The sequence below is a fragment of the Apostichopus japonicus genome, chromosome 7, assembly GCF_037975245.1.
Source record: "Apostichopus japonicus isolate 1M-3 chromosome 7, ASM3797524v1, whole genome shotgun sequence".
NCBI classification, from domain to species: Eukaryota; Metazoa; Echinodermata; class Holothuroidea; order Aspidochirotida; family Stichopodidae; genus Apostichopus; species Apostichopus japonicus.
The window spans coordinates 16,008,654-16,029,993 of record NC_092567.1 but is presented as its reverse complement, the minus strand read 5'-3'; the positions used below and the strand labels follow the sequence as shown (position 1 = coordinate 16,029,993).

The 21,340-nt window shown below is 38.8% G+C and overlaps 1 protein-coding gene and 1 long non-coding RNA gene across 2 annotated transcripts in view; one reads left to right on the top strand and one right to left on the bottom strand.

Moving 5' to 3' along the window:
* The window catches only part of LOC139969477 (uncharacterized), a 128,081-nt gene that overhangs the window by 2,076 nt on the left and 104,665 nt on the right, over positions 1-21,340 (top strand). The window lies entirely within an intron of this gene.
* LOC139969475 (L-gulonolactone oxidase-like) lies at positions 219-12,533 on the bottom strand. The gene is made up of 2 exons (XM_071974499.1): positions 12,378-12,533; positions 219-2,302 (listed from the first exon to the last, which is right to left on the bottom strand). The coding sequence occupies exon 2, from the start codon at positions 2,300-2,302 to the stop codon at positions 689-691; it is 1,614 nt and encodes a 537-aa protein (XP_071830600.1). The 5' UTR covers positions 12,378-12,533; the 3' UTR covers positions 219-688.

The following is a 21,340-nucleotide window of genomic DNA, read 5'->3' as shown; positions in this document are numbered from 1 at the left end:
TGAAGTCGACTGCTTAGCAAAACTTCCTGACTTTTCGTTCTGAATCTTTAGGCGAAAACCACAATTTTCATACCATGTTGTATTGTGAAGTTATGAACAATAAATTTACGTGTCATTTCGTGAACGTGTCTGGCAACAACAAAATGGACGTTGTCATGGGAACAATTCATATGAATTAAGTCTTTGTTCCTCCTTATAATTTACCATTCATTTATTCACAGAAGAAAGATCATTCCTACATAATGATGTATTTTGAAAGAGCCCTTTGATAAGCAAACATTCCAAATGTATCAGATTTCAAGGATGAACAACAGGCAGATTATAATAGCATAAGTAACGCTTTGAAGTGCATTTGCCCAAATGACATCAAAACCTGATATTGTGATTCCACGTCCTTGGGTAGATGAACGTTTAGTCATTCAAAGTACGTTAATTTCAATCGACCAAGTTATTGAGATTGGGGTTTCATCTGGAAATCTGAAGATAAGACGAATTCTGTTGAATTTCATATTGTTTCTCACAATTAAATCCTAATAAATGACTACGCTTAATTTGGGACTTGAAGCATGCATGCAGGAATGAACAAAGGCCGTGTTATGTTAAATTGTTCGGATCATGGAGGTCTGTTTTGACCTCCATGTTCGGATGTACAGATAACTCTCAACAATTGACTGGCCAAAGGTAAACCTCACTCCTGTGCAGAAATTGTTTCGATGCCAAACAGCTTTCGCCAATATTCTGTCAAGTAAATCTGATCAGGATCATACTCCGCTCTCAGTGCTAGCCAGTCATCCATCTTGGGGTACGAATTCTTCAGAAAGGCAGCACCATACTCTACGCCTCCGTAGGTGCCTCCGCTGTACGGAAGGTATTTGCCCCAGTGAAGGCGAACTCCATCAACCTTCATCAGAGCCTTCCAATAATGATCGTAGTACTCCCTTGCGTCTCCTTTTTGATGATAAAACCAAAAAGGGTCGACACGAAATACATTACGATTATAAGCTGGGCTCATCCAAAATGGAGACCTTTTACCAGCGTAGAGCTCGCATGCGTAGTTGCCGGCAACTTGCTGGTCTTCGAACAATTTCTTGAGAATATTTAAGACGTTCTCTGTCTCTTCCATCGGAAACCATAGCTCGGTGAATTCGGTTCTGAAAATTGTATCGGTAGGTACTTGGTCATCCATCGGTATCGTTTTGTACCAAATATCATTAAATTCGGCAGGGTTTTCATGTGTAAATATCTTCAGGGTATCCCCGACAAGTTTATACGTGTCCTCACATGGCACATGGGTAAGAGCCCAATGCATCATTTGCAAGGCCATCGCCGCTGCTCCGGCTACCCAATGGTTCCCTATAACACTCTTGTAGGGTACGATCTTTGTTGACTCGCTTCTTTTACCTGACCATTCTGTGACTCGTTGCGCGTACTTCTGAGGAAACCACGTGAGACGGAAGTACTCAGTATTCTCGAGAGTGTCTTGTAATTTACTAGTTCCTGTGTTTTCATTGACAGCCAGAACGGATTCCGCTACGCTGACTGTTTTTTCAACCCCTCCTACATTGAAACTTGGAGTTTTAACTTCCAATACCATGTAGGTTATGACACCAAAGAGACCCATGGATACTCCGACCGCGTTGAACAGGTCTGTACCCCTCTCTGCCACCTGTGACTGACCCTTACCATCAATGAAATGGATTTCTTTTATGATATCCTCAAATCCATGAGCCACACTTCCTCCGGCTGAGCCAGTCATCGTAAAACCAGCAATGGATTGTTGCGTGATTCCGCCAAGTATCGGTATAGCACAGTTGATTTTTGCTAATTGAACATTAACGGAGTTATCCCAAGTAGAATCCTTGTCAAGAGGATTTTTACCGAGGTAGCAGCCTCCCCCGACTTTCACAGTCTTTGTATCACCTTCCTCAGACAGGACGGTGAAGGATCGCAACTCTCCGCCGAGCCTAATACGCCTTTCATTCGGTGTATGCTCTGTGTCACCAATTGCAGGACCTATCGAATGCCCAGAACCGACAACACGAACTATTTCCTTGGCTTCACGAGCGGACTTGATCACTTTTTTCAGCTCATCTTCATTATTAACCAAGTCTGGAATCGTGGCGTCTAGTCGTGGCGTCTCCGAGGCCAGAAGGAAGTTATACAATTGTTTTCTTCCATCGTCGGGTAACGCGATGAGTTCCGTCGTATCCGCGTTCCTCTCATTCTGGTCGTTCGTGTCGGGTTGTTTGTTTGCTTCCCGGTTCTGTTCCCTTCTTTGTTTACTTTGTTTATGTTCCATCATCTGTTGAATGTTGAATGAAATAATTAACTTTAGCGATTCTTGCAATATACAGGAACAACACAGTTTATTTTTTAAGAAAATGCTACAGATAAATTGATGTATGTATAACAGTAGTTGACATCGGATCGCATCATATTCGCCCAGAATGGAAGGAAATGTACTCCGAGAATGTCAGTGTCGATTAAACCAAAAGAAATCAATAACAAAAAAGGTGTTACATTTTTAAAAGTGAGCCCTCCACCACTCTAAAGTAAAAAGTGAATAAACAATATATATATATATATATATATATATATATATATATATATATATATATATATATATATATATATATATATATATATATATATATATATATATTAATTTATTAATTAATTTATATATATATATTGTCACAACCCGTTCTGGGATAACCCCCTTAAGTATTGTATTGATTGCTTTACGTGTTTAGTTAATTGGATGCTAATTATTTAGCCATGGTTTTGTGTATCCCTAAGCATTACGTAATCAGCATTTTGTTAACGAGTATCGGAATTCCGTCGGCATGGGGTATAAACAGAACAGTCAAGCCACGTGCTCTTTCTTTTCAATCTCGGTCTTGAACCGAAAGCAAAACCATGGCAAAAGAGGCAGGGAAGAAGCTAAATTAAAACTTGAACGAGGAAAGAAAGAGAACGTGAAACTAGGAAAAGGAAAAGGCCGACGCTCATATAGAAAGAAAGAACATTCATTTGTATTAACCATTAACGTTGACAGAACCTTCAACGAAACAAAACTAGGACCATAAGAAGGAAAGGATGCCATATGAAGCATAGAAGTTCAAAACTTTAAAAGGATATATATTGAAAATTATGACTTTTCTTTGTTCTATGTAACCGCTGTTAATTTTATTGTTGTTGTTAATAATTATATTGAACCTTTGAAACTAATATACTCTCTCTGACCGTCTATACGCCGTTTTCGACTGCTCTCTTGAAAAGAATCCGTGACATATATATAAATAAATATATATATATATATATATATATATATATATATATATATATATATATATATATATATATATATATATATATATATATAGGGCCTACGCACCCAAAATACAGAAACTTTGTATTTCTGAACAACTTTGAGTAACAGTAATCATATGGTCAGATGTATACTAATGTATAGTCCGTAATACAAGATTTGACTTTACCATCTCAAACCCTTCCCAAGTGCCCTCGACCATAAATGCTGTGTTCACCTGTATCTCAAAACTCAGTTCATTGTGAGCCTGTGTTCATCAAAGTTGTTATGAAGCAAACTCTTACACCCATTATCCCGCTTTGCAGTAAACTCCTCTCGGATTAGCTGCAACTGATCACATGAAAAGTTGCCTATAAGCTTTGAGGTTCATAAAAAATTCGAGTCAACGCCCAGCTCCAGCACCTTTGAAGAATTCATTTCGCAAATCAAATTCCGTCATTGTTATAAGAAACCGCTTATAAAAACCGCTTGATTGCTACTTTTATTCACTCATCTCCTTTGCATACTTATTTTTCAACCACTTTCTATTTTTTCTTTCAATAATTGTGTCTGGTTGGCCGATATGTGGCCATTCCTGCACATCAGTATTTTAATTACGGAAAGTTTCCTTGATTGCTATGCACAAATCCCTAGATACAAGTTAACTTCTAGATAATGCATACCGTTTGTTGTTGCTAAGCAACATGGTGCAGTGTCACTTTCATATTTTCAAGGACAATGTAATGACAAAGCACATCGCACATACGATATTCGATACATTGAAACTCAATGCACTTTCCCAGTGATCTCCTAATGACACATGGATATTCCATGCTTTGAACTTTCAACCAGTTTTGGATAGTGCAGGTAGAAACCCTCCTCTCACAGAATACCTTCATTCCTAAAAGGAATGCGATATATTTGTGAGTCAGTCATGTCAAGCAAAGTCTACGAGTCCACAATTTCAAAGTCAAAATGTTTGGCTCATATAGCAAAAGATGAAATGTATTGACATAACTTAAATTATACTAATGTACTAAGAAGTGTCCAAACGTGACGAAAAAAAAAACTCTGGTATCCTCAGGAACAATGACATACGCACAGTCTCTTCACAATGTTGCTTGCCTTATATCAGATATCAACACACACAACTGTGGCTAGCATATGAAGTCTATATCATTCCTGACGATGATAACAGAACTACAGATGCCTTACCCATGGGCGGCGATCATGGGAGGAGGGCGGCTAGACATGTCCCCCAATACTTTAGGTGAGGGATATAGTATCTAATATCCCCCCCTATATTTGGTGGCATAGTTTTTTTTAGTGGTTATAAATAGAAAATAATGCGTGAAAGTATTTATCCAAATCATATTTGGCAGTGGCTAAAACTTCACCCAACATATGCTGCATGAGATAAATGCCACTTCGTGGTCGTTTCTGGGACCTGTGACCGTATAGCAAGTTTCACTCATGATTATTTTCATAATGTCTGTACATCTCTTGTGTATGAATGTAAGTACGTACAATCATATATATGATCCACATCGATGTGGGTTCACTGGGTTTCCATTTGGCCTGTTTCCTACAAGGCGCGTAACGAATGGGTGACCTCTTGAGCATATTTTTTTATGATATCGCTAGTAATATCAAAATAGAAAATAGATGCAACTTACAAGGCCTGGGAAGTGCTATTTCCAGCGATCTGGGAGGCATTTTCGGTCAAAACTGTCTTTTTACGCTTCGCGTCAATTTATGATGGCGCTGCGCTTAGATAGTTTACCTAAAAGATTCGCCCATCCCTTGGCAAATTCCTCGCTATGCACCTGTCTAACCGTGTCACAATTTGTTACTAAATATCACCAAAAGTAGTTTTTACTTTTTTCGAAATGAATTAGCTAGACGGACCGTATCCGTAATGAAATTTGGTTTGCCGATAAAAAGGAAAATAGGGCTGTAGTAACGAGTAACCATTTTTTCACTGTTCTTGATTTTCCTGATTACGATTGTCATTTATATATATATATTCATTTGCCTTTGTCGTTTACCTCCATTCCATTAGAATAAAGCATGTTCAAAGTATCTCTTTCGTGATCCGGCTTTAAGATTCACAAAAGATTTCGAGTTGGTTAGCATCATGTTTGATCAATACAAAACTAGTATTGTTCGATACAGGTGACAAACGCCTGCAGTCGAATTACGACCTTCCTTACCGGTTTCGAACCTCTGGACATATAATCAGCGTCCATAGCCTAGTGGTTAGGGTGTCCGCGTACAGAGCGGGAGACCCGGGTTCGAATCCCGGTGCAGGCTGGAAGTCTTTTCACTGCTCTTGTTTGTCTAACTCATTACGATGTTATATATATATATATATATGTATATATATATATATATATATATATATATATATATATATATATATATATATATATATATATATTTATACAAAATATCACGAAGCGTACGAACAATTTTGGGGATGAAAGTTGCTACAATCCTGCACCCAAGCAATGCTTCCCCCCCCCCCCCCCAATATTTGAAACAAATCGCCGCCCTTGGCCTTACCTACTGGTTTTCCAGTAGAAAGCCCAATGTTCGGACTGGTTGAACAATTCATTTTAAACTACCAACCTATTCCAAGTAAGCTAAATCGCATAATTGAATGTTTCAACAGTTCAAGGAACTAGGTTAGGTTTGGAGATAGAACTTAAAGGCCTAAGTTTCAATTGCATCACCAATTACTGAGGTACATAAATTGAATAACAAACTCCCAAGTAATCCAATCGTCATCTATTTGACAATAAGAAGTAGCATAGGCTATCTGCTATCAGCCTAAAAGTCTAAATGCTGAAAATGATTTAGTATGTTGTAACCGACTCACCTAACATTTCCCTGTCCTAGCCCGTTTAAAAAACAAAAATGTTCGTAAAAAAAACGTTGGAAAGGATTCCTAAAGCTGATCAACAGTGTGCAAGGGCGTCGGAACCGGGGGGCACAGGGGGCACGTGCCCCCCCCACTTTTCCTCAGGTTAAAAAAGTGCCCTTTTTTTACATAAAAATTTCTAAATAAAAAAAGAGTTTACAAAGCGAAACCCACGGCGAATGAAATATTTCGGGAAGTTTTAAATGTTTACTACCATAGGCGTAGGAGCCCAATTTGATTTGGGGGGCTGTAACGACTTGCCCGAAAATATTCCCAAAATTTGTCGCTCGCTCCGCGCGCGCTCAACATTACATCGCATGCCAATAACATACAATCATTTGTCGTGTTATTACCCTTCTATATTGGTTTTAATTATTGGGAAAGTCGTTACAATAATAATGATGATAACAATATCAGTTTAACCATTGAAAAACACAAAGCATATTATTTTTCTTTCAGTAGGTGCCCGAAAAATTCTCAGCATATTGCCCGAATTTTCCAAAAAATTATTGGTTGGGAGCTGCAGCCCCCCCCCCCCCCACCCCCGGCTCCTACGCCTATGTTTACTACCACAAGGCTTCTAATATTCTGGTGAGTGCCATTATGCGTATTCAATTTGCCACAAAAATCCTAATGCATTTCCAAAAATGCATTGCTATATTACATTGTGACTTTGTAATAAGCAGAAGCCATTAATAGCCTACTATGAATAATGAGTATAGTTTTAATATCCCATCCTACCCCATAACCTACCCCATCCTTTCGTATTTTGACATATTTCATTTGCTTTCATGCATGTATCGATCGCGTGTGCAGGGACTTGGACTTAAAGCAGCATTTTGCGTCCTTTTCTATGATTTTTCTCAACCTCACTGATTCCACTTTGCCATAACGACATACATAACTAGCTAATCTATTTATATTTTACTTCAAATGGTGGCATAAAAGTCGAAAAATTTGCAACTTTCAACTTTGTTGTTCTCCAAGATATTTTCCGTTGGGAACCCAATAAACCTCGCCCATAATATGAATATTTAAACACTACGAACGTCATTGACAGATACGTAATATAACACCACGCTTGATTTGTGTACAGTCTATATGGCAGTTGTACCAGGGAGTTGCATAACAACTCCCTGGTACAACCAACGCGAAGTCTTGAATCTATTTTTAGCAACGGCTCATAACTAAACCTGCATGTCTGATTGGTTGAATTCAAACTAGTGGGTTTGGCGGAATTGTATGCGATTAATTTTAACTGTGAAATTTGTCGAGGACACTCTTCTCATTTATCGACATAAATCGTTAATTACTCGCTAATTAACGCTCTTGGCAGGGTGAAACTTGGATGGTATCTTAGATTGCTGTTTTATGATTGATACATGTAAAAAAATCGATGCACATGTTAAAAAAGTGGAAAAAAGCGACCCAACGCAAAATGCTGCTTTAATAATGATTTCACCTCATTTTGTCTCGAAAGAAAACTTGTTCCGTGTTTCCCAATTTGCACATTAGATATTGCAGTGCTAGTATGCATTGTTTCATTGAGGGGGACAGTGGCGGAGCGTCCATACAGTCAGGGGGCGGATCCCCCCCCCCCCTGACGCACTCAAATGGACTGCTGGCGCCCTTTTCAGCTTTTTACCACTTTTTACTTATTCGCGATTATTGACTTTTTTATTGCGCTCTCATCTACCTATTGACATTTGTCACATTATCTGCAAGTTAGCAAGGCCCGGAAAGGGTCATTTCCGGCGATCAGGGAGTACCTTTATCAAAAAATGTGTGTACGCTCCGCGCCAACCTGTGGTGGCGCTCCGCTTAGATAGTGTCGAAAGCGACCCTACAGACCATTCTCGCCCCCTGACCAATACCTCTAGCTCCGCCACTGGAGGGGGGGGGTGGCGTTAATGGAGTATACACAAATAAGATAATACAATAAGAGTTATAAAGGGTACTAAATATCAGGCTGCATCAGTCCAATCGAATTTCTGCAAAGTGCCCTTCGACGTTGGTGCCCCCCCCCCCCAGATTAAAAGTGCTTCCGCCGCCCTTGACAGTGTGTGTCATAGTAACCTGCAGCCTACAGTCACCAATACATGTATATGCGAACAACATGTCGTATCAGTATATAGTCTTACCTTGGCGTAAATCGCTATTTTACGATAGTGTTTACAATTTTTTAACGTAACCGATGCTACTATCGTTTCATAGCATGTTGTTGTCTAGTCTACACACGACGTAGTGAACTTTTTGACTTTTGAAAGTCACACACAGTACTTGGTAAACATGTTTTTGCCTACATTGGGTACATTCGTTATTACAAGGCAAAAAGTCTCCAGTTTGTTGTTCGCCGTGACAAAATACAAAATACATTCAAACCGTCACGAATCCTGCCCTTTCATTGGTTGTCTAACAACCTGTTAATGTACTTGAGATGCGCTTTACGGGAAAATCATGTGTGGTAAGGAGACACGTTTACCATTTCTAAGGTTACGTTCCATAATGCAACATGCTTTGGCACGACGGTTTTGATAAACTAAAATAAAATTTACCAAGAGATAAAGTTGTTTGAAACTCTTTTGTTTCTTGTATTTTTGGTGGTATTTTCCTTTTTGCGAGGTGAGTAAAGTTGAAACCATACGGGTTTGGTACGTAGGAAATATTGACGGCCTCATCAACCTCATAGTTTTACCAACTCAGCGTGAATTACATATTATGGATGTGGGTTTCAACACATATACCAAATAAAATTCTGTGAGTACTTTAATTGTGACTGGAGGAAAGTGAAACTTATTCAAAATGTAGACATTAGATTAAGCAGGATGTTAGTATTGATATAGTATCGGAGATTTATCTACGTGAACAATTGAACGTTACGTTAATGTGTGTGTGTTTGTTTGTTTGTTTATCGTTTTGGTTTTGGCTTTGTTTGCAGAACTTAGGTCTGATTGTTAACCGCTGAGCTATTCTCCAACTGTTTTTACTTATTTATTTATGTAAAATTACCAGAAACTTGGTATCTGTTTTGTTAAAGTTTAAGCAACAGATGTATACTCGTTTTACACAATGGTTGTTTAATATTTTAATATTATGGTGTTATATACTTTGGCTTGAATAAGGTGAAGCACCATTTCATTACAGCCTCACCCTCCACAATTTACTTGAAATGTGTCAAATGCATGGCAACCTTAATGTTGAAGTTAATTTATATCACTGAAAACAATTCATTTTAAATACAGTCAATTGTTGTTTATAGGGATCCAGGAAGGTAAACCACCCTTAGCAATATAACCATGCCAAATGGCACACGATCGTGTGACATAAAAGTGCTTCATATTTAATAATGAGAACCTAGCTTGATCTGTAATGACAACATCTATTTCCCAAGTCAATTGGGATCATGTTTATAAGGAGAGTGACATAAATTCAGCATTTAATTCATTTCTTACTACTTTAATGACATCTATAACAATAGCTTTCCCCTGATTCAAAATTTAATGTTCTTAAATGGGACTTGAGGTTGCAGAGATATTGACATTTTAAGAATTTTATGTAAAGCCCCGCCCACCATTAATAGTGATAAGCTCAAAACCAAAAGATATATGGCACATCTGCATATCATAAGGCATCTATTTACCAAGTATAATATCAATTCAATTTGTTGGTATTTAGATATCGTGTTTAAATTCTTTTTACTGTAATAATACTCCAGGCCCGCCCATTCATGAATATTAATGAGAATGAATTTTATTGACTATATGAACATGTACCTATCATCGACTGATCACTAACTGACAGCCTACACTACGTAAAACTTGATCGACAACCACGGTTACCAAAAGCAAACGTGTTGTTACTTACCAAATTAGAGTTGCTAATGCAACCTGGAAAAAAAAAGTTTAAGCTTGAAACAAACTGACAACTTGGGAAATTTAAGTCAAAGTGCAGGGAACTGGTAGTAGTTTCCAAGGCTGAAAGAAGTCGAAGCTATGTCAACTTAAAGAATAAAGTACCTAACCGTGCTGTCGCTCATATGGTTTATGTCGAATTCATCTCATAATTTTCAGACTGTCAAAAAGGCTGCCTCAGCCAATCAACGTTAACATGTTCCCAACCAGTGGAATGTATTAACCTCAAGTGCATGTCAGTTAGATCTTTTTACCGAGTGTGGGTGTTACCTGGCGAATAAGCACGTGCTGGCGTACTAGCCTATTTCTGTGCTTTTATATCACATATGTATAATATTGGCAGTTATTACTTAGTCAGCGATCAGCATTCTAGCTGTATAGTAAGCTTTATCATATTCGGCTTGTTATTTGTAAGTTTTGTAAATACAGTTATAACATGCTCTTTTCCAGTACTTCTTCGTCAGACCCTGACGGCGGAAACAGCATATCACGAGACATACCGTATCCAATTTACGTATTCCCGAAATCGCACGTCCGAATGTGAACCCTGGACTTGGAACATGTATTATGTGTATTGCCAAAAATTCAGCTTCGTTTAACTTGTTCGAACGACAGTTACGGACTATCTGATATAATTGCGGAATCTTTGTATTACTATGTAACTTTCCAGTGGCTACAAAACCATTAAATTACAGGAGAAATGACAGTGGCGAAAGAAGGTACTTTTGAGGGGGGGGGGGCTGAAGACTGATGGCCGGCCTGGGGGAGGGGTGTAAGGGGAAGGGGTGTCCCCATCCCCTTTGAAACTTTTTTGCATATCCAGGTGGCCTCAGATGCAATTTGGTGCAATATAGCACACTTCAACCCGCCCACTCCATTTTGTATATAATTTTGCATTTTCACCTAGCCTTAGCTGCAATTTGGTGCTCCAAATGAGATTTTGTTCTCATTTGGAAATGAAAAAGGGGTTTTCTGACTTGCGAAGCGGGGGGAGGGCGGAATGAAACTTCCGCCCTCCATATTTTTCACTGGGGGGCTGCCGCCCCCCTCCAGCCCCCCCCATTTCCTACGCCCTTGAGAAATGATATTTTTATAATGCCAATAATATGTTTATCTCATTATTTTATTTAAATTGTTTTGTTTGCATAAGTCTTTTGAAGCGATTCTAGATCTAAAACAGCCTGCAAAGATTTTACTCCGGAGTTCGTGACTTTATGTTCAAAAGGAATTAACAAAATCCCTTTTGAGGCTACTTGAATATTTCCCACATTTTATGGTCTTAGTTCTAAAAAACCAAGAAACTCAGATGAACAATACTTTTAAAATTGTTAATTAAGTATTCTCACAATCCATTGTAAAGGAAAAATAAGGAAATTATTTTAGGCCTGATCTAAAATTAACACTCTCAGAAAAATGTTATTCTGAATGACCGGTCAATATAGTAATTTTACTAAGATGATATCCATCAGACATTTCATTGTCATGCAAATCCATCCTAAATTGACACCTCTGCTTCAAGTATAAAAAAATTGCCGGCCTCATCAACCTCATAGCAATTTCTGTGTTAGCCAACATTTTTACAAACTCAGCCTGAATGACATATTATCGATGAGGGTTTAGGAACCGTCACCAAATGAAACTCTTTGAGTACTATGTGACTGGAGAAAAGTTTAAATCCTCTTCATAAGGTAGACATTTAGTCATTACTTAAATTAACTAGATAGCTTAAGGTGGGATTAAGATAATATCGGAGATTTAGCTACGTGAACAATTAAACGTTCTGTTGATCTATTAATACGTGTTGTTTGCTTGTTTGTTTGTTGTTTTTGTTGTTGTTCTTTGTTGGGGGTTGATTGAAGAACTCAGGGCTGATTGTTAACCCACTAATCTATTATCCAACTGTATTTACTAATATATTTATGTAAAAGTACCAGATACTTCGTTTCTGTTATGTTTTGTTTTGTTTTCTTAGTGAATTATTTCCCTAAGAGTGGAACGTACCCATGGTTAGGGAAAGAATTTAGAACCAATTTTAAAACCAATCTATTATACTTTAAAATAGAGAAACGCAAATGATAAAACTTAAAAGATGTCCGGTAAGAGAAAATAGAGCAGTTAATGTGTATTTATGTTTTAAACGACCTATATATGAATGGGACCCAATAATTCTCTTAATTAAAATGCAATCACACATAAAACGGACCCACAAGACGACAATATCAATGGTACTTACCAAACATAGGCTGCCAATGCAACTGGTGAAATTAACCTGGTTCAATGATCTTCACACCAAAATGCAACCTGGAATAGCAAGGAACTGGGAAAATGTTGCCGTACAGAAAGAAAGTCAGAACGATGCCAAAGCAAATCAAAGAATAATGGACAACACTTGCCTGATGCTCATTATTTTATACTGAATTTAGATCATAGTTTAAGGCTGTTGACGATATTGCCTTAGCCAATCAATGGTCACCTGAGAACACTTTAAAATTGCTTTAACCAATGACATACAGTTAGAACCTTACATCATTCTACTATTCAACCGGGTAGTCCAATAGAAACTCAGCTAGCAAACCATCAACTATGACTAACGTAGACGTACGTAGAGTAGTAACCATTTCTGAAAGAATATCGTGTGCCCTCATAATTTTGCCAAACCTCATCAAATTCTTCCAGCATAGCGATAATCTTTGATCCTCGCGCATAGTGATAACCTTTGACCTGAAACTGCTTCTTAGCATGTTGGTGTAACAAGAACAACAATCCCTATTATTTAAGCGTCTACAATCCGCGCACTGGTCTGCCTGTTGAATACGACCCTCCACACACGCTATTTCGACTGATGTTGGTGAACTACAGAGATACCGTTCATGCACTTTCTCTTCGAGAGTATCAAACGTTGCTGGGCGAGTTTAGCTCCGAAGATGCACTTGTAGCTCTGAAGGCCCTAAGTGTGGTCCACCGTTCTTTTTCTGCAAATTATCTCTAAAATATTTTGAGTCGCTGGCTCCATACCCAGCGATACTTGTGAGACCCTGGAATAAAATGATGGAAGCAAAACTTGTTGTTCTTGAGTTTTAATTTTCATGTTTGTTAACTCTTGCCATTACACATAGTTACAAGTAGTTGCATTTAAACAACACCCTCTGTATTCATTGAAAACTATACAGTACATGCAAGAATACTTGCAGACAATTGAAAGGGCTATTAGCCAATCAAATCACTGGAAATTTGGAAACCACCATTGACTATTTTTAATAAGAAAGATAACGTGGCCAAAAAAAGTGTAGGCCCGGGCCTACAGTGCTACATACTGGCTACGCCCCTGATAGTTCTAAATTAGGATTAGATCTCTTACTGAATATCGCTGACCTAATAAGGTGATCAAGAGTACAAGTTTTATGTAGAAAAAGGGCACATTTTTAACCTGAGGAAAAGTGGGGGGGCACTTGCCCCCTGTGCGCCCCGGTTCCGCCGCCCTTGAAGGTACATGTACAGAGTAGTCTTACTTTTCAACTTCTGATACTTGTAGATACAAAGATAGTCCAAAAATGTCTTTGATACAACTGTAGCTAGTAAATGTTTAAGTTAGCCTAATAAGAGAAAGCGAGAGCTTTCCGACGATTGCCATCTGATGCAAATTTCTCACGTGTTTTCTCAACTGAAATATTATCTGCGTAAACGTGTTCTAAACTACATGTTAAAAAACTGACAAGATCGGATCCTATACAGGTGCGTATCCAGGGGGGGGCGTTGGGGGCGCGCGCCCCCCGGGTAAGGAAAAGAGGAGAGAAAAAAAAGAGAAGAAAAAAGGGAAAAGGAGGGGAAAAAAGAAAAGGAGGAGAGGAAGGAAGGGAAAAGAAAGAGAAAAAAAGGAGAAAAAGGAGAAAAGGAGGGAGTAGAAGATAGCCAAGACCTCGGGAAGAGAAAGATCCCTATTATATTCACAGGGTAGCCAGTGACAGATCAAGGATTACGGAGGGGGTGTGCGCCTCACCCTACCCCTTACCCCGACAACTCCATTTTTGACGTTTCCGTTTTTCTTCTCTCACTAATGTACTTGAGCTCGACCGAGTCGTCGGAGAAATAACGCATTTCGGGAAGGGGGCGACCGCCCCCCGAGCAAATTTTCTTTATGAAATCGCTAGTAATTTCAAAATAGACAATGCTTAGATGCAACTTACAAGGCCTGGGAAGTGTCATTTCCAGCGATCTTGGAGGCATTTTCGGCCAAAATTTTTCTTGTACGCTTCGCGCCAACTCATGGTGGCGCTTCGCTTAGATAGTTTGCCTACAGGCTTCGCCCTCCCTTGGCAATTACTCGCTACACGCCTGTTCTAATTTGTAAAGCAAAGAGCAGATATAACATCATATCAAAGAGCATTGAAATGCATGTTCCACGATGAACAGCCTCAAAAACTGTCAATGTGTGAGCCAGATTGGATTTGGGGGCTGTAATGACTTGCCCGAAAAAAAAGCCAAAATTTTTCAAGCGCAAAGCGCGCATTCAACATGTCGATGCCAATATCATATAGGCAAGATCGCTCATTACATTGTATGGCATCGTGTACCGCACGGTCCGTGAAAGTTGCACAGTATACCGCCGGATGCTAATGTAAACAACCAAATGTCTTATGTAGATGGAGAAAAAGCATACAGATCCATTTATGTCAAAACTCTCTTTTACAGTAGTAATGTCGGACAAGCTTAGAACTTTATTTAAATTACCAAGGAGATCATTTTAAGCTATTCATTGCTATTTATTTTTCTTTCAGTAGGTGCCCGAAAAAAATGGGAAAACAATTGAGGGGGGGGGGGCTGCAGCCCCCGCCTCCTACGGGACCTACGCCTATGAGTGAAGTGTTCGGTTTCGATATACCTCATATCGGAAATATCTGCTATTTTTCTGTTCCTTCAACCAAGTTTTGTAAAAGCCATTATAAGAGGTTGCAATATTTCTACACCAATAAATTAACTGTGTCGGAATTATCCAAAATTTCCTCACCAACATTCTTCATCATATTTTCCTCTACTCGTTCAATTTTGACCTGTCTGTTAGGGGATCAAGGAGGTTTTTCTATATTGGTTGTCTATAGATTGAATTTTGTGCAATATTATGGGTATGTTTTCAAGTGATTTTATTCACGAGAAAAGTGAAATTTCAAATTCTCAACAAGTAATGGGCTTAAAACCTTGAAAAGTGGGGCTTTCGGATATTGTGGGCCGTGACGTAGAATTACCTACAAAAGCAATGATCCATAGGACATGCAATGAGGTCGAACATGATGTGTGACTGGTTACAATCTTCAAGAAGGTTATGGATGGAAAAAACTTTTGGGAAATACTTGGTTCTCAGGCAAAAGTGTACATCTGGTTGCTCATTTTCAAGCCCGAGAAGTGCCATTTCCGGTGATCTGGGGGGTATCAAAACCAGAAATTTTCTTGTACGCTCCGCGCCAACCGATGGTGGCGCTCCGCTTAGATAGTAATTCGCGCCCCCCGGGTTAGAAAATCCTGGATACGCGCCTGCTATAGTCTTTTTCCGGAGGTAGAGTATTGAATGACACTATCGTGCGACATACTGGCTACGCTCTAATCATATGATACCATTATCAGCAGATTTTGTTTCCTGTTTAAATTCTTTTACATGTTCTTTTACAAAATATATCAGAAAGACAAACATAGTGCTCTTTTACAAGTTTTCCAGTAGGATGATTCTTGTTCATTGTCCAATGTCTGGACTTTAATACATTTGACGAACTTAACTGATGGACAATATAAACTTTCATATTTTGTAATACCGCCAGATATGCAGTGTCCTAAAAACAAATATCGTTATCGCAGTCAGGCGCGGCGGAACGGAAAAATTATTGGGGGGGCTAATGTGTGGAGACTATCTAAGCGGAGCGCCACCATCGGTTGGCGCGGAGCGTACAAGAAAATGTTGGGTTTTTTCAAACCCCCAGATGGCCGGAAACGGCACTTCCCGAGTGTTTAATGCTGCAAATACCTAGCCCTAAAATATGGGTCTCAAGCCTGCAATTTCTCAGATTGCACGTAAAAGTCTGTAAAAACATTGTAATTTGTATATTCGATGGTGTTCTAAGAGAGTAGCTATTACTCGTAGTGTACTCGCAAAGACGTTTTTGAGCGCAGTGGCGGAGCTAGGGGTATTGGTCAGGGGGGGGGCAAGAATGGTCTGTAGGGGCACTTTCGACACTATCTAAGCGGAGCGCCACCACAGGTTGGCGCGGAGCGTACAGAGAATTCTTGAGTAAAGTTACTCCCTATATTGCAGGAAATGACCCTTTCCGGACCTTGCTAATTTGCAGATAAACGGAGAATAAATAGGTGTCGTCGCCATTTTGTCGGAAAATTACACCAACAGAATATGACAAATGTCAATAGGTATATGAGTGCGCAATAAAATAGTCAATAATCGCGAATAAGTAAAAAGTAGTGAAAAGCTGAAAAGGGCGCCAGCAGTCCATTTGAGTCCGTCGGGGGGGGGGGGGGCATCCGCCCCCTGACTGTATATATGGACGCTCCGCCACTAAGTAAGGGGATTTTGGAGAACTGGCTGAAATGAGGCAAGTCATTGGCCTAAGACGAAGTTGTGTTACGCTTACCGGTACTCACACTCACTGCTTCCACTTTTCACGGGGCGTGAAGACGCGGTCGGGGTGACAATGTGGTCTATAGCCAGGGGCCGGGCCGAGGGTCCCCCAGCAATTACTAAAATTATTACACCTATATAGTATACGTGTGCATCGGACAGATCGACAAGTATGCATTGAAAAATGGGCAGATGTACGTTTCGGAGCCTTGGTGAATATTGGGGGGGCTTATCATGCATTTGCCCCCTCAACTTTTTCATTGGGGGGGGGGCTGAGCCCCCCAAGCCCCCCCGGTTCCGCCGCCACTGATCGCAGTGTATTAGCAGTGTAATAATTATTTATAGGAAGTGCGTATCACGTACGATTGCTAGCTTAGCTTTATAACATGCTGTTCGTGCAACAACTTAGGACGACTCATTGAACGAACGTTGTCGACGTTGGTGTGCATACAGTTCGTGACATTCCATAGAGTGCGGTTAGGTAGGCAATATGTCTTTTATTACGCAGTGGCCAACTGTAGGCTTGTAATTGGCTATAAGCTAAATTTAGATAATTGCATCTGCCAAACTAAGTAAGTAGTTGAATCAGTAGGCGTGAATGTTACTACGATTACAATCGAGTTAACGGAGCTGACGAGTATTCAAGATCAAAAGAGCACTGACAAAATACCATGCTAAAAAAACGACAGTTTAAAAAAAAAAAATCGACACTGAAAGGGGGGAGCGGTCGCTCCCCCTGCTCCCCCTGGCTACGTCCCTGCTTCGAACAAAACTCGGAATATCCCTATTCTTTCAAAATCAAAATCTGTCCCGAAAAGTGATGGTATCTTGTTGATATCGCCTCCACCCCACCCCCCCATTCGTATTAGGGACATCGTAAGAAATAAATCACATTTTGGTGCGGTCCGTAATGAGGGTAAATACCTACACTTTAGCTATATGCCCTCTCCTTCTGATTGCTAATTTGCAGTTAGCTCGTTTTGTAATTAGTAAAGACAGAATATGGATACTGTAAATATGCACTCATCTTACGTAGAGTATCGTTTACTTTGTACATTACAGACCCTGGCGACCGTGACCACGATTGCTTTCTACCTCACGGCCGCATGCATGTATGACAAACTAGCTGAAGTACATCGTGCATGCAGTGCTATACTGTGCATGTGGGCATACCGCATGTTCGTTAATGTTGCTGCAATGTACAGCTGTATATCCTGGGATTACCCTCTGGTTCCGGAAATGATCAGAATCGATTACGGAATTCATTTTTTATACTACCAGAGAATTCCCACAACCCAACACGATTAATCATGAACAGTATCATACACCACAACAAATGTATGTTACTCAGTTTTGTTACCAAGTATTTTAATGTTAAAACGTTTAACAATGTTTGCGACCGCTCAGAAAAACCTTGCGTCTCTACAGTCCTCTATGAAAACATGCACTTTAAAGTACCTCTAAAGGAACGCACAATACTTAGTTATAATGACCATTATGACCCCTGACAAACATAAGGCTTATGCGCAACGAATCCTACACTACTAAAATCTCTGTAAATTTACAGTAGTGTCTCTGTTAATTAATTTCCAGAGACATGTTGTACAACTACAATTATGCTTTGGTTACCTACACAAGGTGTCTGTTCACACACAATCTCATAAAATGACATTACCATTTAATGATTGTACAAAAAGGTTCTGTACAATCACAGTTTTTAATGTAGAGAAACAATTACCTTCTGTTATTTGATGGACAGTGGGTGTATATTTACAAAGCGATTCCTACAGAAACATTCTCCTTTTGTATCTTGATGCAAGGTATCTGTATATTTATGGGTTGTGTTGTATACGAAAAGGAAACACTCATATATTAACAAAGGGTATCTCAACAATAACATCTGTCTTCCGTTGCATTACAGCTCTTGCTGTAGAATAACGTAGATTATTAATATTTGAACAAATACCATTCATACAATAACAAACCATTGTTTTTGTTTCAACTTACAACACGATATTTGTTAATGAGATTGTAATACAGTTGGAATTAAGGAAAAATAGTGAAAAAAACTAAGCAGAGGAACTAAAGATGATTTTGAGATCACTAAAGTAATACAGCAAAACGGATAACAGTAATAAAACAATGTATGTTTCACTATTGACTCCAATATAATTAAGTAGACAGTAAAGTGTAACGTCTTAGATCAGTTTTATCATCTTACTGATGCCACGTTAGTTCTGTTAGTTGTAACAAACTTGAAAGTATTTTTTATATCTTTCCCAAGGTAATTACAGAATACTATTTTTTCACTACATTGATATACACATAATCCTTAAGAGTGAAGTAGCAAATTAGTAGTACCCTTTTTACAGATTTTTGAATAATACATGGTCTCCATGTTTCCAATGAATTGTACTTCTAATCATGTTCAGTGAGACATGCAGAAGATTAAAAGACACAAAAATTTACTACATCACAAACTATAGGAATTAAGCAATGTTTTAAAACAGTTTATGATTCAGTAAGCTCAAATACCCGTAATTATTCAAAATGATCAATGTAAGTCTTGAAAACCATAAGGTGAATACTCCTTGAATTAAGTATTAAAGATGTAGAATATTATGTTCAGGATCATGCTCATTAATTTGGTAGAAATGTCAGACTTCTTTTTCAAGCCATGATGAACAATTTTTCAGAAAATATGAGAGGTAATTGCTTTGCCTCAGCTGTGCCCAAACTGTTTAGCGCCAATCAGCCTTCTCCATTCGAGCCAGTATACTTAAAATAATGGAAGACTTAAAAATGTAAATACAGAAAAAAACTAGAGGAATTAAGCAATGCTCCAAACAGTTTTTTATGATTCAGTAAGCTCAACTACCAATAATAATGAATATGATCAATATCAGTCTTGAAAAACATAAGGTGAATACTCCTTTAATTTGGTATTAGCGATATAGAATATCATGTTCAAGATCATGCTCACTAAGTTTGTCAGAAATGTCAGGCTTCATTTTCAAGCTATGATGAAAAATTTTCATGAAACTGTGAGAGGTGATTGCTTTGCCTAAGCTGTGCCAAAACTGTTTAGAGCAAATCAGCCTTCTCCAATCGTGTTAGACAGTCAGCCAGTTAATCTAGCTTTATGTTAAAGCCACTGCGAATTATCTTTCTCCTGCTATAAGCTAGTTTGATCCCAAACAGGAGTCTGGTAGAGGAAAATGCAAATGCAATTCAAAACCAAGTTTTACATTCTAAATCTGCGATGACAGTGGATGATCAAAATGTTGTTCATATACTGTCATTGCTGACCTGGATGTATAGCCATCTGTAGGTTCATTTTGTTTTCAGAAAGGAAACGATGTCATTCCAATTTCCTATTATCTTTTCAAACATGCGACACAGACTGCAACACGAAAGTACAGTAATTTGTGCACTGATATGACGAACACAGTTACCGTGTATTTATTTTAGGTCAATAGGCTAAGTCTAACGTACCCCATGAACGGATTTCGTCAGACAAGCCACGATCGATATGCCAGCCGTACCGTTGGTACGTATAGCAAGACTTACATTAGGCCAACTAAGCCTTTAATGATGAACATGACATGGGCCTAATGTAAGTATCTGCATTACACGCCTAGCCTATCACGAGGAGTGCCGTGTGCGCATGAAGACGATCTAAAATTAATTTTTCGATAATTAATCTTGTTTCAGCAGTAGTCGATCTTCACCTAAACGATATTGTGTTACATAATTTTGCCATCTTACCATCTTGTAAAATATGGTAAGTGCCATTAGCCAATCAAATCACAGGAAATTTGGAAAATACAATTGACTATTTTGTTATCAGTAAAGGCAGTATGTCCATATAGTCCTCCATGAAATCGTTCACTTTGAAATACTACATAAACGCACAATGCTTAGTTATAATGATCCCTGAAAAAACTTGGCTTGTGCGCAACGGAAGCCTATAGTGACATGTCAATGGTAAGGGCTTTTAGCCAATCAAATCACAGGAAATTTGGAAATCACCATGGACTATTTTTAGCAAGAAAATCTCTGTGATGTAAATTTTGTAAACTCTGTACTAGCGTTAGATTGTTATGATTTATTTGTTTTCAAACAAATTTAATCATCTGCAAAAAAAGGGCTTACATTTAACGGTCCAAATGTCCGTGACGACCAAAACAAGGCGTCGGACAACCTGAAACACTGCTTAGGTTGTCCGACAGACGACTAGCATTTGCCGTGAGTGTTTAACACTTCAAACAAAACTCGGAAAATCCATATTCTTTAAAATCAAAGACGGCCCCAAAAGTGAATTGCGTAAAGCACGTTTTGTTATTAGTAAAGGCAGAATGTCCCTATAGTCCCCATGAAAACATTCACTTTGAAATACCTCTACATGAACGCATTATGCTTAGTTATTATGATAACTGACAAACATTGACCTGTGAGCAACGGAAGCCTATAGTGACATGTCAATGGTATCAAATCACAGGAAATTTGGAAATCACCATGGACTATTTTTAGCAAGAAAATCTCTGTGATGTAAATTTTGTAAACTCTGTACTAGCAAT